Below are 13,810 nucleotides of genomic sequence, written 5' to 3'. Positions count from 1 at the left end.
TTGTTATTGGGGGATATATTTTTACATAAAAGGTATAAAACTTAAAAATAAAAAATCTAAATTTTTGTGTAAATCTATTATGACATATCAGATTTACAAAATATATATATACACACACACACACACACACACAATGATTGGAGATGCTCTAAGGAGTTTTAAAATCTTAAAAATTCTAAACATGAGGTTCACTTTACTTTGATAAAGTATTTATAACCGTTAATTGCACCATGTCATCGTTGCAATTATTGCAATAAATAATTTCTCTTAATTTACATGTTTTGTAACAAATTGATATGGTAAAAAATGGTCAGCCTTAATGTCATCAAAATTTAAACTTAAAATGGCACACCCTTATAATATTTGACACATTTTTAATTTTTATCCTCTTTTTCTCATTTGCATATTAATTTAGTTGTCTACTATACCGAATGAAATTGTGTGCATTCTGTCCTTTTGATGCGATTCTTTTTAGCCTTTACTTCTTTATATTAATAAAGAATTTTTTTTTATATATAATTATTAATAAAGACCTTTTAAATACAAAAATCAAACGATTTGAACAGTATTTAATCTATTTTATTGAAAAATATATACTAACCAGTTGGTTTGTGGCGACTAGGGAATAATATATGTTCATGTCTAACTAATTGAAGAAGACCACCAAAATTGAGTCTAATATAGAAGTGCATTTGGTTGAATGGGCCAATTAAACTAAAACACCATTTCTTTTTTTTCTTTTTCTTTGGACAAATATATAAAACCCACTTTATCAGGAAAAAAAATTATTTTACTTCCACTTTTAACTATTTACTTGAAAAATGTAAAAAGAAATATGAGTAATATTATAACAGCAGGAACTAAATAAGAACACTATTTGCTTGTGAAAAGATTTTTAAAATTTGTGTTTGTATAGAACTAATCATGTATCAATATATTTCTCTTTTTATCTCTTTAATTTATTCTAGTTAACATGTACTTCGAGTTCAGTTTCGATCATTCATAACAACATTGATGAATTTGGCATCGTAAATAGAAGATTACAAATAAATTTTATTATTAATATATAACCACGTACTACTCTTACCAAAATTCGACAATAATAACTGTTTGGTGCCCTAAGGAGATACAGTGACAGACTCTTTGCTCACGAGCGAGCCAGGACTGTCAAAGGCCAAGTTTGTGGCTAAGCTGGCTTGAACCAAGCTTCACTGAGGCAAACAAATATTCCTTGTATGAGTTTTGCAACGTGATAATATGATGTCTCACAAAAGTAATAGGAGATTCACCGCTACGATAGAAGACCCACTACGTGAGACATCGTGAAGACCTGGATCATCACTCTCACAGAAATTGTCATAAACTTGTAAAAATCAGCTGGCCATATTTATATGAACTGCAACTAGTAAAAAATACATCAAAATAGAGACTAGAAGAAGAATCAAGTGAGGACCAAGGAGAAGTTGACTTCCAACAAGATTGCAAATATAATGCTTCATCTCATGCCATGCATACAGCCAAAGCAAGGGACATAATAGAATTATATAACCAGAGCTACAATATAGCAAAGTTTGACAATTATGATCATGGTTTTAATCGGGAATTTAAACTACGGCTCCGTTTGTTTGAGCGTAAAATATTTTTTGAAAAATATTTATTGTGTTTTTGGTATTTGATTGTTATAAAATATTTACAAAGAAAAAAAATATTAAAATTTATCTAAAATAACTTATTCAGTAAACTATTATATACTTCCCACTCGATGGACTCAACCTAGACATTTGTCAAACACAGAGAAATAAAAATATATATAGTATATTTTAACTGAAAAAAATATATATATTTTTCGAGAAAAATATTTTACGTCGAAACAAACGTGCCTACGTGTTTAATCGAACTTTTTCTTAACTAGACAGATTCATCATACTTGCAAGCTACAGCCCTTATGACAGATTCAACATCTTAGTAAAGCATTCGTGGTTTCGACTAATCCTGATTAAATTTCTTTAAGTGATCATGGAATATTTCAGTTACAGTTGTGTGGTCTTATGGAAGTTGTTGGGCATCTATCTTTTTGGGCTGTTCTTTCTCTGTGGGATAACGCCTATTTATGCTTTATATTTTGTGGGTTGGGCTAGTTTTCCCTCCCCAAGTCTTGTACTCTTGGGCCCATGTACATTTTCCATACAGTTTTTACATTGCTTATTTTAAATTTTAACTTAAATTTTAGTTATTTTTAGAACATATTGAATAATACTGATTTATGTTTAAGTAATTTATTAAATCAGCAAATGTGAATTGAAAGTGAAATCTATACAATCACATCTTTGTAGCTTTAACATTTGATTTCTTTAATTCTCTCAATCTTATTCTCTTTGTGTTTGCATATATATATATATATATATATATATAGAACAAATATTGTAATGTCAATATGCCCATTAGTAGTATAGTAAGGTGCTTTTATAATTTATATCTAAATGCACTTCAGCTTGATTGGTATGTATTGCTTTGGGTCTCCATATATTAATATGTCTTACATTTCAAGTTGTGAGTCGGTCTTTTGCATATGTTATATTTCTTTGAGTTGCGTTATGTGTTTGAGTGTTTGAGTATCTGACTATATGCTATATATTTATATCAAATGTATCCCTCACTCGCTTGATTTTTGCTTAAGATGGTAGAATTGATATTTAAGTGCTGGATAAGAGTGTTGATAGAAAGCCTTCTGAAATTCCTTTTTATATCACTTGGAAAATTTTCTACTTCCTCATACTATTATTATTATTTTCTTATTTTAAAGCAAAAGGTAAATTAAAATATTGTGAGGGTTATTTGTCAAGGAAAAAAAAAACGAAAAAAACTTCATGCTACTTTATTAAATCAACAACAACAACAACAAATTTATATATAAAATATTCCACTCAGATACAGTATTCTGGATTAAACAAGTAAACAAATCGCCACAAATATAATGAAACACACCAAAAGATTAGGACACATGAAAGAAGCACACATAACCAAGAACTGAAACAAGCACACCATTTTCATTTTTCCATTTTTGCAGATTGCGGAAAGAGCTAGCTGGAAATCAAACTCTTGGGAATCATCACCAAGCTCCTACTTTTCAAACAAATACAAGGAAGAAGAAAATTTTCATCAGTGAATATTTATATTAAGACTTCTTCTAGTCGCCTATAATAATTCATCTTACAAACCTGATCACAGAATCTTTAAGTGGATCATGCCTTTACGAGGAAGACTGACTGGGACCTGCCTCCGGAGTTGTTGCCTGAAAAACCATCCCACTGTTCTTTATCATTGTAATTAATTATTTGGATATAATCTATACAGTGATCCATGGATGACCATTATATATGCTCAATGATACGTACCTTGGGTCCGAAGTGGTTTTGCACAGCGTGATTAAGGTCGCCACCATTGATCGTGATCACAATCTCTTGCCCCTCAGATTCGTGTTTCACTATTTTCTTCAGTTGAGGTGTTAATTGGTCTCCATAACCAAAAGTCTCCATCTCGGAACAATATCGGATATCCAGCCTTTCCAAAGATGGCCATTCAATAGTATAATACCCAGTGCAGAAACTCTTCAACTTGTACAGTTGGATAAGTGATATCGAGGACAGGCACGGAAATTCAACTGAAGCCGCTTCTTGTTTTCCTTTCTTATCCTCAATTACATTTTGCAATTTGTAGCACCGGGATACATTCAAACATTCGAGTTTCTCAAGATCGCCTTTAACAATGGAGGTTGAGAAAAGGCGTCTTAAATTTTCGCAATGATACACGCTTACACGGGTGAGGCTTCTCAAAAAAGGGACTGCCGTCTCCGTATCTTGCTCCTCATCATGTCCAAATAATACTTCCAAACTATGGCAAGCAATAACATCAAGGTATTTAAGGCGAACAAGCCATTGTAATAGCTTTGGAGAGAGTAACTTTCTTAACTTGGGACAACAACACACACAGAGCTGCTCAAGGTTACAAAGGCTAATAAATTGATGGGGGCCGTCCTTCCATATATGTGTCGTATTGGACAAAGAATCTAGAACAATTTCTTTCAGCTTTGAGAGCGACACTTCTGCGACTACATGCTCTTCAAAAACATGTACCAGATTATAACATTTATAGACACGGAGCTTCTCAAGATTTTTTAGCCTTCCTAGCAAACTGGATGAAACCAGCTTCTGCATGTTAATACACTCATCCACATGTAGTTCTCGTACATTGCGGAAAGAATTGTCCGGGAGTTGTCCAGGGCATATTTCAATGAAGCTCCACGTGTTAGAAATCGACAAAACCTCTAAGCTGCTAAAGGCCATCTGCGGTGTCGACTCCTTTGTGTTCACCAGATATTCCGTCCCTTTAAGGCTACCGAGTTCAAGAGACTTTAATTCATTGAAGCCCTCCTCGTTTAGTTCACTGAAGATATTATTCAAATTCTTCAAGTGGCCCAAAAATAGATGCTTAGTCTTCTTTAACAGCAACTTAACCCAATCCAGCATTATTGGCTGTATTGGCCCATCATGGTCAATTGTCAAGCTTCTCATGTTTACATAAGGATAAGGTTTGTTGTATACATGAAGACTCTCAAATGCTTTTCCAATGCCAAATGTTATGTCGAAACTTGTTAACTCTCGTGCGCGCTCAGTTAAATCTATATGCAAAAGATCGATTGGAATAAAAATTTGCAGGCAAGCCAATCGAGACAAGGAATTGAGCTCAACAAGATTGTCGAAGTTAAAACGTTGTGGCAAATACAGCTCCTCTAATCTAGGAAGTCTGCATATGACGCCTGGTACTATATTTGAAAGCATTTTACAGTTGGTCAAATCAAGGAGTTTCAGACGACTCAATTCGACAATATTGCAAGGAATTCCACCAATTTCAGAACCACTAAAGCTGAGAATCTCAAGATTCTTTAGTGTTGCTATCATAGAGATGTCCCCTAACTTGCAAGAAGTTAGATGAAGGGTTCGAAGGGTATTAGAAAGCGGTTGAAGTGATGGTGGAAGTATTGGCTTGAAATGGATACCGCTCATTTCTAAAAAAATCAATTGATCTTTGGATCCTTTGAAGAAATCATCTGGAATTTGCAACTGAGAATTGCATTGTATTCGCAAGGTCTGGAGTTTTGGGGCTGATAGCTCATGAGGAAGCTCATTAATATCATTTGATATCAATGAGATGGCTGAATAATTTTCAAATGTTTCTGTATCTGGCCAATTTTTCAGTCCAGACATAACCTTGAACCGGTACTTGTCATGTTTAGACGAAATATATAATGCAAAATCGCGAAGAACACCATGCATTTTAACGAACCCTTTCTTAGAACCATCCAGCAACATAAAAGAATCAATAAGGGTACTTACTACATCATGGGCACTATATCTTGCTTCTTCAATGGTGTTGACATCTCCAAACACCTTCAGCCCAATGGCGTATCTCATCAGGTCTTCCACCGAAATGTCATGATCTTCTGGAAACAAGCTACACAGTAAGAACAATAATTTGGCCTCCTCCCTTTCGAGATAATTGAAACTCAACTCAAGTTTGGCAAACACGTTCTTTTCCATTCCCTGTTGTAAGTTTGCATTCTTCAGCTGTCGAGCCCGAGCAGCCCACACGTGCTGGTTTTTATTTTTCAACCCTGCAGCGATGGTCATAATTACTAGTGGAACACCACCGCATTCATCTGATACCTCTCTTGCAATGGGATTCAATTCGACAGCTTCACCACCGGCCATCTCCTTGAAAAGGACCCAAGCGTCTGCCGTACCCAACGCATGGACAGGAACAATCTTTTGAACTCCCATGTCCTTGCAGACAACATGGCTTCGAGATGTTAACACAACTTTACAACCCCAATGATCCTCCCAGAAAGGAATGCCAACCGCCCCCAGATCAAGTTTGCCCCGGACATCGTCAAGTATTATCAGGACCGGAACCTGCCTGGACTTTATTTTTTGCCATAATGATTCTCTGTGCGATTCACAGCCTATCAAGCGTGCGATTTCCTCTTGGATCTGTGTCAGGCTTGGAGTTTCAGAAACTTTGACCATCACAACTCGGTTGAATAGGGCTATGTCTTGGGCACGTCTGCCAATTTCATTCACTAGTGTCGTCTTGCCCACACCTCCCACTCCACAAATTCCAATAATGTGAGTGTTGTCGTCCTTCAAAGCATCCATAATCTCCTCCGTGACTGATGCTCTTGTTGGGAAAGTGCGAAAATCTTTCAGAGAAGGTAGAGCGGGGTGGGATAAAATATTGAAATTGCTGCCCTTTTCATGGAGGGCAGTAATTTCATCAGTTTTGTGCTTTGCTTTTTTGCTCAACTGGTATCGGGAGATGCAGTGGCACCATCCGCCTAGGCAACTCTCGTCCACCTTAGCTTTGTCTTTCATGAGATTTTTGACCCATGCGGTGATAACATCCACATCATCAAGCCAGGTCTGGACACCATCTTCAGCAACGTACACCCTTTCTTTCAGGCGCACAAGCTTCTCAGCTTCCACGCGAACCTTGTGAATATTGTGGTCATAGTGAAACAAGTAACAAATCTCACCTTTAACTGCATTGATCAAGGGCTCCCTGATTTTCTCCCAAGCCCAAATTATGAAAGGACATGCCGCTATGAATGTCCATGCTGTAGCACCTTCAACTGCAATGATCAAGGGCTCCCTAATTTTCCCCCAAATCCATCTCACGAATGGCGATGCCGCTATGAATGGTGATGCCGCAGCAATAGCAAGAGCAATGGCAATAGCACTAGCAAATTTCATCCTCATGGATCTTCAGTGGTACTAAACAAGAGAGACTCTAGTTAATTTTCAGTGGTACTGGTGATGGAATTGGATCATAGAAATGGAAACATGTAAAACATTGTTTGGTGTAGAAATAGATAGTCATTTTCAAAGATTAATGGATGAACAAGTGATTTAGAGACGATCAAATAAGGTTACAAGATTATACCTTTGAAGTAACCAAACTCCAAGTATGGAGAATCCTCTCCTTCCTTAAGCTTAATTGAATTGTTTCTTCCTCCCTGGTAGTTATATATAATGAATGTAATGATATATATAATTTCAAATGTTAAAATCAAATAAATGTTATAGTATTATCATGTTCATTATCAAGTTTCAATTAATCACTATTACTATTTAATGCTTTATTTGTCTCCATCATCTCAGAATTATATATGGAGTGACATAAAAAGATTTAAAAAATAGGACAGGAAAATGATGAATAAAGTCCTTAGTTTGGTTTGAACAATATTATTTTATATGAATTCAATGATTCCCACATAAAGAAATGAATACATACATGGTATTATAAAGTAAATCTTAACCTGCAATTCATGAATTTACAAAATACGACAGTAAATTCATGAATATTAGTATGACAGTAGGAAAAAAAAAAAAAAAGACACATACAAAATATTAAAAGCAAAAACATGAGAAAAATTTTGGTGAGAAATAAATAAATAATAATAATAATAATAGTAATAATTGATTAATGCATATCAAAGTCCCATTGAGTTAGGCACGAAGTTTTATTTATATTTTTTTAATTCTGGGTGAAATAGAAGGGGAGTGAAGAGACTAAATTATTCGTTTATTTTTACATATAAAAAGCAAAAAAAAAAAAAATTAGAAAAATATAAATGAATGTTATTATATATATAATTTCAAATGTTAACATCAAATAAATGTTATGTTCTCATGTTCATCTATGTAACAAGTTTCAATGAATTACTATCACTGCCACTATTTAATGCTTTATTTGTCTTCATAATCTCAGAATTCTATACGAAGTGACATAAAACGATTTGTCATTGGAAAAATATGACAGAAAAAAAATGAATATAGATCTTAGTTTGGTTTGAACAATATTTTATATATATATATAAATTCAATGATTCTCTCACATAAAGTTTGTGCGAAACGAAATCTTAACCTGCAATCCCTTTCAATTTACATGTTTTTGCGACATGGTCAACCTTAATGTCATCAAAATCCAAACTTAAAATGACATATAATCAGAACCCATTTGACTCATCTCTTACTATTTATCCTCTCTCTCATTTGTACATTAATTTAAAGGTCTATTACAGATTATGCAATTATATAATATATATATATATATATATATATATATATGAATTCTGTCCTTTTTATGTTGTTATATATACATGTAGAAGTATATCGGATCCACATCAAAACGTAAGAAAAAACTATTTTTCTTTGTCACATCAAAAAATAAGAAAATTTCAAAGATTTTCATGTCAGTTGTGAAAATCTCTGCAAAAAGATATATTTATTTTGTGGAGCATAATATATATATATATATCAACTTCTTTAGAAAAGAAAGAAAAAAAATGTACCTGATATGTTTGCCACAAACACTGATACGAGTCTTCTCTCCGTCGCTGCTACAACAGAAGCGATTTGCTTCTGATCGTAATTTTTCTCAAATCTCAGACTCTTGCACATATGTTTTGGCCTACAGAATGCATGTTTCGCAATATTTTACCTTGCCTTCAACCACTCATGAATTCCCTGTTGACTTGATACAAGGACATCTTAAATTATTGAGGTGTTCCACTGGTGGACCCCATTTTACTTTACTTTACAAAATATATTCAAGAACCTATTACAATAATATTTAAATTTTGTCCCTTTATATATATATATATATATATATAGAGAGAGAGAGAGAGAGAGATAGAGAAACTTAAGTCCCAATACTATAAAGAATAAGTAGTATACCCCCAAGTAGAATTGTAGACCCTCCAATAATTTTAATTAATTATTTATGCATAATATAAGTAATATTTATCAATTTATTGTAATTATTATTTTTTATAATAAAATATATATCTATATATACAAATATTGGTGTAATAATTTATGTGTAGCTTGGCATGACATAAAATAAAGGTGTGAAAATAATAATCTTGCCCATATGCTTTGGCTTGGAAAATGCAGGTTTGGTGATATTTTACCTTACTTTCACATGCATATGAAATCCCTTTCGACTACATACAATACCCTAAATTATTGAGGTGGACCATTTTTCTATCGGTGAAACTCATTTTATTTTACAAAATATACTCATCTTGTTTTAGCTCACCTTTTTTTGTTTCAAATTAAATATATTTTTTTGAAAATCCAACTTTTTAGAGAGTAAATTTTATTTATTTATTTATTTTATTTTTGTTTTTTTACTATAATGGTAGTGAATGATAACTTTCTTTTGGACAATTTCTTAGTGAAAGTAAATAAATTGTTTTTTTGACTTTTTTACAGGTTTTTTTTTCCTCAGATCACTACGAGCTGTTGGAGAGTTTCTTAAAGCCCTCGGTCCCATAAAAAAGTAGGAGTTTGATCTGTAAGATTATATAATCTTAAGATTCTTATCACAATGCTCAAAACAGGGCCCAGCTAATAAAAAGACAGTAAAGGGCCTAAAGGCTCCATTTAAGAGTAGAAACAATAACGAGAAGACAGACCAAAAAAAAAAAAAAAAATAATTAATTAATTAATTAAAAAGTGTTGAAAAAAAAATTAAAGATATTTAAAAAAATCTTTAATCTTTATCCCAACATAATTTAATAGTTTTTCTAATACAATTTAATTGTTTTTTCAATTTAACCATTTTTTTTTAATACCTTTAAATCTTGTTATCAATACATTTAATCTTTTTTTTAACACCTTTTAATTTTTTTCTCAATACTTTTAATCTTATTTTCAACACTTTTTTATTTTTTTCTCAGTATTTTTTATCTTATTTTCAACACCTTTATTTTTTTTCTCAACACCTTTAATTTTTTTCTTGACACATTTAATATTATTTCAATACCTTTTAATCTTGTTCTTAACATTTTTTTAATTCTCAAAGCCTTTCTAAAAAGGTAATTTTCTTTTGGACAATTTCTTAGTAAAAGTAAATAAATTGCTTTTGGAAATTTATTTATTTATTTATTATTATTATTTTTTCATGTCATTGCGAGCTGGAGAGTTTCCGAAAGCACATGGTCCCATCAAAAAGTTGGAGTTGTTTGGCCGACACCTTAAAGAGCATTATTTGTGTGCAAGAATCTTAAGATTCTTATCACAATGCTCAAAACAGGGGGCAGATAATAAAAGACTGTAAAACTTTTAATAAAGTAAAAGGCTCCATTTAAAAGTAGAAACAACAATGAGAATACAACCACCAAAAAAAAAAACAAAAAAGCGCTTTGATTAGTCGGTGGTAATTTAATCGACACTCATTTTTATCTAATAAAATGTAAATTGAAGGAATAGTGTAAAGGGAGAGTTACTGCAACTGAAAAATAAAAAATAAGAAAGATAGAGAAGGAGATCTTTTTTATATTTTATTATCTTGTCATTAATTAACTGTACTTTGTCACATAAATAAAAAAATTTTATTTTAATTAATCTTATCACTATGTGTCAGTATTTAATCAATTTATTAACTAACTAATTGTAATATATTATATAAGTAAAATTATTTTATTTTAATGGACGCTATTATTATGTGTTTAAATATAAAAGAAAGAAATTATATATTATATTGATGTAATGTGAATGGTGTAGGAGTATTGGTCTGTAAGATTATATAATCTTAAGATTCGAGTCACAATGCTCAAAACAGGGCCCAGCTAATAAAAAGACAGTAAAGGGCCTAACGGCTCCATTGAGTAGAAACAATAATAAGAAGACGGGCCAAAAAAAATAATTAAATGGAGCCTTTAGACTTTTTGGTGTGTTAAAAAGTGTTGAGAAAACGATTAAAGATATTTTGAAAATTTTTTAATTTTTATCTCAACATAGTTTAATAGTTTTTCTAATATGATTTAATAGTTTTTTGAATTAATTTTTTTTTTAATACCTTTAATCTTGTTATTAATACATTTAATTTTTTTTTTTCAACACCTTTTAATTTTATTTTCAACACTTTTAATTTTATTTTCAACACTTTTTAATTTTTTTTAAAATACTTTTAGTCTTGTTTTCAACATCTTTATTCTTTTTTTTAACACCTTTAATCTTTTTTGCGATACATTTAATATTATTTCAACACCTTTTAATCTTATTTTCAAGAATTTAAATCTTAATTTCAATATTTTTTTAATTCTCAAAATCTTTCTAAAAAGGTAATTTTCTTTTGGACAATTTCTTAGAAAAAGTAAATAAATTGCTTTTGATTTTATTTTATTTTAATTTTTTCAGGTCATTACGGGCTGGAGAGTTTCCTAAAGCACATGGTCCCATCAAAAAGTAGGAGTTGTTGGCTGACACCTTAAAGAGCATTATTTGTCTGCAAGATTATAATATTATAATCTTAAGATTCTTATCACAATGCATAAAACAGGGGGCTAGATAATAGAAGACAGTAAAACTTCTAATAAAGTAAAAGGCTCCATCAACAATGAGAATACCAAAAAAAGAAAAACACAGAAAAAAAAAAAAGCGCTTTGATTAGTCGGTGGTAATTTAATCTAGATTAATTTTTATCTAATAAAGTATAAATTGAAGGAATAGTGTAAAGGGAGAGCTACCGCAACTGAAAAATAAAAAATAGAGAAGGATATTTTTTTTATACTTCGTTATCTTTTTATTAATTAATTGTATTATGCCATATAAGTAAAAATATTTTATTTTAATTAATCTTATCATTATGTATCAATATTTAATCAGTTTATTAACCAATTGTATTATGTTATATAAGTAAAATTATTTTATTTTAGTGGATGCTATTACCATGTGTTTAAATATAAAAGAAAGAAATTATATATTATATTGATGTCATATCAATAGTATAAGAATACGGGGGATTTATATAGGAGATGATATGTGTGAAGATTAAGTAAATATAAACTCTATAAGATAAACCTAAAAATGTTAACAACCTTAATATAATAACAATATATTCTAACAGCACCCGTCAAATTCAAAACTTAAGATGGATTATATGAAGTCATCTTGAGTTTGGAAATAAGATCCTTGAAACGGCCTAGCGGAAGCGATTTGGTAAAAACATTTGCTCTCTGATCATGAGAAGTAATGGACCGCAACTGTAAAGTCTTTTGAAGAAAATGATGACGAATAAAATGGTAATTGATCTTAATTTGTTTGGCATGCTTGTGAAAAATATAATTGTGCGCAATTTGAATTGCACACCTATTATTGCAATAGATAAGAGTGGCAATGGATGAAGAAACTTCCCCTGAAGGATCCAATGTAACCAATAAGTTCAGACATAAATGAAGTTAGTCTAGCACGAGTGCGACACTCTTGAAAAGAATGTCCTTGAATTTGACAAAAAATGTAGCGGTTGTGTCAACCGCTATGATGAGAGGATGTCGACTGAAAAGCCACTGTGGGAGCATGCAAGGATATCCTTCTTTGGTCAAGCTCTTTCATAACAGGTTGAATAAGAAAAATAATCTCATTTGGTACCATTTAGAAATCCCAAATGCAAAAATGGATTGTAAATTTGGAATCGTCGCAAAAAAAATGGGCTGGATAAGTGTTTTCAGAAGAAAAAAAAATTGTGACACTGCTGACGTGGTGCTGAATTGACAACAATGATGACATGGCCAGGCTAACGTGAGGCTGACTTGGCACTTAACGGTCGGAGCAAGAGTAGACCTGACACACCTCGGTGCGTGAGGGGTACATGAAAATGTGTAGCTTTGCGCCTATTTTTTTTTATTTTTTTTTTTTCAGGTCATTACGATCTGCTTGAGAGTTTCCTAAGGCATATGGTCCTATCAAAAAGTAAGATTTGTTTGTCGAACACCTTAAAGAGAATTATTGGTTTGCAAGATTATAATCTTAAGATTCTTATCAGAATGCTTAAACAGGGGCCCATATAATAAAGGACAGTAAAAACTTTTAATAAAGCAAGGCTCCATAAGTCCATTTAAAAGTAGAAACAACAATGCGAAGACAATTTAATTTTTCTTGCATATTGTTCAAAGCATGGGAGTATGGGAACATTGTATGTGGAGAATTGTTAATTGATTTGTTGTGGGGGCAAAGTGATTGCTACTTGCTTATTGCTTGTTGTTTGTTTTGTTAGTGCATGCATAGTTGTAGATCATTAAATCCTCCTCTTGTCCCATTTAATTTGAATTTTGAATCCATTGTTCGTAGGGGAAGAGGTAAATTGAACGACTCCATTTCATCAATGGAAGTCCAAAATGAGGACCATGTGGAGGACCTTGGTCACATAGACCAACAAGGTATCCTCCACCCTAATGTGCATTATGACAACATTCAAGTATCATTAGGTATGCCAAGACCTTTTATTCCACCACAACAATAGGGTTATGTTCCATTGGGAATGCCTTAGTCATTTTTTGCTCCACAACCTCCCATTATTCAATGAAATCAAGGTGTTTATGTAGCACCACCGGTTGTGAATCTTCCTCTTGCTTTGCGTGATCATTATGTGCCAAATGAATATAATGCACCAACATGCATTCAATTGCCCCCATTTAGAGCACATTACTATAAAATTAAACCGCAAACTATTTAAATGCTTCCTAACTATCATGGACTTCTAAGTGAAGAACCTTACAAGCATTTGGATGAGTTTCTTAAGTATTTTCCACCGTAAAATACATGGACATGCCGAAAGAGGTTTTGAGATTAAAACTTTTTCCTTTCACCCTTAAAGATAAGGCAAAATATTGGTTCAACAACCTTAAGCCTTTTTCGATAACTTCTTGGGCAGAATTACAACAAGAATTCTTGAAAAAGAACTATCCGGT

General features: G+C 32.1%; 1 protein-coding gene across 2 annotated transcripts; it reads right to left on the bottom strand.

The window, feature by feature from the left end:
• Window positions 1-2,847: 2,847 nt before the first annotated feature.
• On the bottom strand, window positions 2,848-8,570 carry LOC132302847 (probable disease resistance protein At4g27220). 2 transcript variants are annotated; one of them, XM_059799832.1, is made up of 5 exons: window positions 8,408-8,570; window positions 6,997-7,069; window positions 3,396-6,827; window positions 3,219-3,292; window positions 2,848-3,123 (listed from the first exon to the last, which is right to left on the bottom strand). In XM_059799832.1, exons 3-4 carry the CDS (start codon window positions 6,810-6,812, stop codon window positions 3,251-3,253), a joined length of 3,459 nt encoding a protein of 1,152 aa, XP_059655815.1. In that variant the 5' UTR covers window positions 6,813-6,827; window positions 6,997-7,069; window positions 8,408-8,570; the 3' UTR covers window positions 2,848-3,123; window positions 3,219-3,250. The 2 variants fall into 2 exon arrangements, with proteins under 2 accessions (XP_059655815.1, XP_059655814.1); XM_059799831.1 differs by having other exon boundaries at window positions 2,848-3,120.
• Window positions 8,571-13,810: the final 5,240 nt, after the last annotated feature.

Source organism: Cornus florida, unplaced genomic scaffold, assembly GCF_030987335.1.
Source record: "Cornus florida cultivar Cherokee Brave unplaced genomic scaffold, ASM3098733v1 CherokeeBrave_3.0.0_Hap2_Chr04, whole genome shotgun sequence".
In the NCBI taxonomy this organism is placed as follows: Eukaryota; Viridiplantae; Streptophyta; class Magnoliopsida; order Cornales; family Cornaceae; genus Cornus; species Cornus florida.
The sequence above is the reverse complement of the archived record's forward strand: the minus strand, read 5'-3'. Positions and strand labels throughout refer to the sequence as shown.

Coding starts and splice junctions, on each gene's coding strand:
- LOC132302847 (XM_059799832.1), bottom strand. CDS start 6,812: ATGAGGATGAAATTTGCTAGTGCTATTGCCATTGCTCTTGCTATTGCT. Junction 3,293..3,395: donor AAAACCACTTCGGACCCAAG/GTACGTATCATT, acceptor ATGGTTTTTCAG/GCAACAACTCCGGAGGCAGG.